The 3,362-nt window shown below is 65.0% G+C and overlaps 1 protein-coding gene across 1 annotated transcript; it reads right to left on the bottom strand.

Annotated features, from left to right (window-relative positions):
- Positions 1 to 109: 109 nt before the first annotated feature.
- LOC104627617 (lysosomal alpha-glucosidase-like) lies at positions 110 to 3,146 on the bottom strand (the record flags this gene model as incomplete). Its single annotated transcript, XM_010295942.1, has 10 exons — positions 110 to 243; positions 736 to 853; positions 976 to 1,060; positions 1,182 to 1,295; positions 1,462 to 1,572; positions 1,731 to 1,862; positions 2,006 to 2,124; positions 2,269 to 2,388; positions 2,472 to 2,568; positions 2,981 to 3,146. Coding segments are annotated over 10 exons (1,196 nt in total), but the record flags the coding sequence as incomplete, so codon positions are not given.
- Between the last annotated feature and the right edge of the window lie 216 nt (positions 3,147 to 3,362).

Below are 3,362 nucleotides of genomic sequence, written 5' to 3'. Positions count from 1 at the left end.
GGCTCCGCGGTGCCAGGGGCACGGAGCCCACAGGGAAGACCCCAGCTGCGGGGGAGGCACAGGGGGGAAGGAGGGGGAGAAGATGCAGCCCCAGCACCCCACAGCCTACCTGGTATGGAGTAATACAGCTGCTCCCAGTCGCTGCTTACATCCCCTGTCCAGTGCCCTGCGTAGCGCCCGTGCCCAGCAAACGTGGAGCGTGAGATGACGAAGGGGCGCTTGCCCCGGACCCTCAGCAGTGCACTGCAGGCAGGACAAGGTCAGCTCAGCACCACCCAGCCGGGAAGGGGGTTCAGCCCCCCACCAGCAGATCCTGGCAGCAGTGCAGAGCTGGCACATGCCAGGGCAGACTCCCAGTGCCATCTCACCCATGGGACAGGTGACACGGGACAGTGCTCAGGACACAATCTCCCAGCGCAGGAGCCAGCACGGCCGCACTGCACCAGCTCCAGCCCACTCCAGCACCGTGCTGGCAGCAGCAGGAAGCACACTGCATTATAAACCAAACCCTCGCCCACGCACCAAATGCCCAACATGCCCAGGCCACCGTGCAGGGAGGGGTCTCTCTCCCAGCTCCAGCACACCCTGGGATGTGTCAGCTCCTCCGGGCTCCAGGACAGCATCTGCTGTCGGGAGACACTTTCCCCACAGGAGCTGGGGCACGAGCCCCGGAACAGCTTCGGCGGCGGGGAGACCCTTCCCCCACAGGAGCTGTGGCACGAGCCCCAGGCTTACTCGTGGGAGGCGATGGCCTCGGTCAGCCCGTACAGGCTGTGCAGGTTGTAGTGGGAGGACAGGTACTGCTGGCTGGAGGCACAGATGGTCCCGGCTTGGAGGCGTCCCCCAAACACACCTGCACGGCACAGGCAGTGGCAAGGGAGGGCTCAGAGCCCACTCAGCGGGACCGGAGCATCCCCAGGCTCCTCCCGGGGCTCCCCGCAGCCCCGCGCAGGGGTTGGTACCCACTCCCCACACCTGGCACGTAGGGGGGCTGCTCCAGGCTGTTGTTGGGGCAGCCGTCCTGGGAGCCCTCCACAAAGTTCGAGGGCTCGTTCATGTCCTGGGGAGGGAAGGGAAGAGGAGGGAAAGGAGGGAATGCCCTCGCTGCCACACCGGGGCCTGGCAGAGGTGCAGGGCGGGAGCTGGGGAGCGCAGCTGGCAGCTCTGCTGGGGCCACTCACAATCCACATGCCATCAAAGGGCACTTGGTCGTGGAAGTCCTTCACCATGTCATGCCACCACTCGTGAGTCTCAGGGTTGGTGAAGTCCGGGAAGGCTGTTGGGCCCGGCCACACCTGCAGGAGCGAGGCAGCAACGGACAACGCCTCACCATCCCCACATGCCACCCCACCTTCCACCACGGCCATCTCCTGGGTATTTCCCTCTGGCTCTCAGGGTCCTGCTCCCACAGCCCCACTCAAGGTCCCTCCCACAGGGACCAGGGCCACTCCCCACACGCACCTTCCCAATCAGGGGCTGCCCCGTGGCGTTTCGGATGAACACCCCTCGCTTCAGTCCCTCGTCAAAGGGCTTGTAGGTGCCAGGAGGCCCCGAGCTGCTGATCCCAGGATCCTGGTGGGGCACAATGCCGGGGCTTCACCAGCAAGGACAGGGAACAGCCTCCCCCGCCTCCCTCGGAGGAAGCTCCATCACCGCCCTTGGGGGCAGCCAGAAACCCCAGTGCCAGCCCACCCGTGAGGAGCGCTGGCACGGCCAGAGGTGTCACTCACCACAATCATGATGTACCTCAGCCCGCGGCGGTGGAAGTCCTGCACCATCTCTGGATAGTCCTTAAAGCCCTTCTTGTTGAAGGTGAAATCCCTCTTGGCATCCATGTAATCGAGGTCATTCCACTGCACGTCCTGCGGACGGTGGCACCGGTGCTCGAGGAGGAGCGGGGGCCCCCGCACACTGCTGCCAGGCCCCCACCCCACGGGGGCTCCCCATCAGCCCCCCCCAGATTCTTTTGGGCAGAGGCTCAGCTTTTGGAACAGCCGAGACCTACCAGGGGGAAGCGGGCTGCCGTCATGTTGGCCACGACCTGCCGGGTGATGTCAGTGGAGGAGTAGCCCCAGCGGCAGAGGTGGAAGCCCAGGCCCCAGTAGGGAGGCATGAAGGGGAACCCTGAAAGCCAGGAGGGTGGGTGCGGGCCAGGCGGGCGCAGGGATGGCCCCCACAGCCCCGCTCCACCATGCTGGCCTCACTCGCAGCACCCCGGCAAAGCCATCCCAGGACCTCCTGTGCCCCCCACTCATGGCTCGGCCCTACCGACAATGTCCAGGTACTGCCGCACCACACTCTTGGGATCAGGGCCCAGGAAGACGTAGAAGTCCAGGATCCCGCCCGTCGTGCGCCAAGTGAGGGCCGGGCTGGGCTGCAGGAGCACGTCTGGGGAAGCGCAAGCGCCAGAGAAAAAAGCTGAGGATGGGGACGAGGGCCAAGCCCATGCCCAGCGTCTCCATGGGACTCACCCATCGCGTTGCTGTTCAGCAGAAAGACACCATGTGCCAAACCGCCATCCTCCATCACCAGGTAGAAAGGGTGGGAGCCATAGAGGTTGACCTGGGGCTGGAGCAGAGCACAGTGCAGTGCCGGCAAGGCTCTGCCAGAGAGCCGGGCACAGCACCCACGCAGCCACCCGCCTGCGCCTCACCGCTAGCCAGAAGCACCATCACGGCTTGGGGTGCAAACCCAGGGCTTGCCGCCCCAAACACCACCCGAGTCAGCAGAACTCTGCCCCGAGCAAGAGCCCTGGACCGCTGGGTGGAAAGTGGCTCCCAAGCAGCGCCGAGCCCCAGGAGGGAACAAAGCCCCACCTGGGGATGACTGTCCCATGGGCTTGCCCAGGGCTGAAGCCAGGACCCAGAGCTCAACCAGCATGGATGCCTTTCCCCAGCCCCAAACAAGATGTAAGAGGCCACGGGGCCACCCCTGCAAGCGCAGCTGAGCCGTCTCCGTTTCCCTCAGCTCCGCTCCGTACCACGGGCGCCATGTCCCGATTCCAGAGCGTGACCCTGGTCCACGCTGTGTCAAGGACCAGTGGCGTCAGGTGCTCTCCCAACCCAGAAATGAAATGGGAGGGCAAGGAGGTGGAGATCTGCAGGAACTGGTCTGCGAAGAAGAGAGGCGCGACGGTGGTGTTCAGCCTGCCGGAGAGAAAGGAAGACTCCGGCAAACAGCCCCGGTGGCACCCAGTGGCCCGAGAGGAGGGCAGCTCTAGGCTGGAGGACCACCAGCCCTGGGGAGGGACACAGATGCTCGTCACCACGTGAAATACAACCAGGTTTTGGCTGAGCGCTGGGATTCCTGCTTCCCTTCCCAGCGACCGAACTGCAGCTGGGGTCAAATCCAGCCCCCCATAG

Source organism: Phaethon lepturus, unplaced genomic scaffold (genome assembly GCF_000687285.1).
Source record: "Phaethon lepturus isolate BGI_N335 unplaced genomic scaffold, ASM68728v1 scaffold28161, whole genome shotgun sequence".
In the NCBI taxonomy this organism is placed as follows: Eukaryota; Metazoa; Chordata; class Aves; order Phaethontiformes; family Phaethontidae; genus Phaethon; species Phaethon lepturus.
This window is presented reverse-complemented; position numbering and strand designations above follow the sequence as displayed.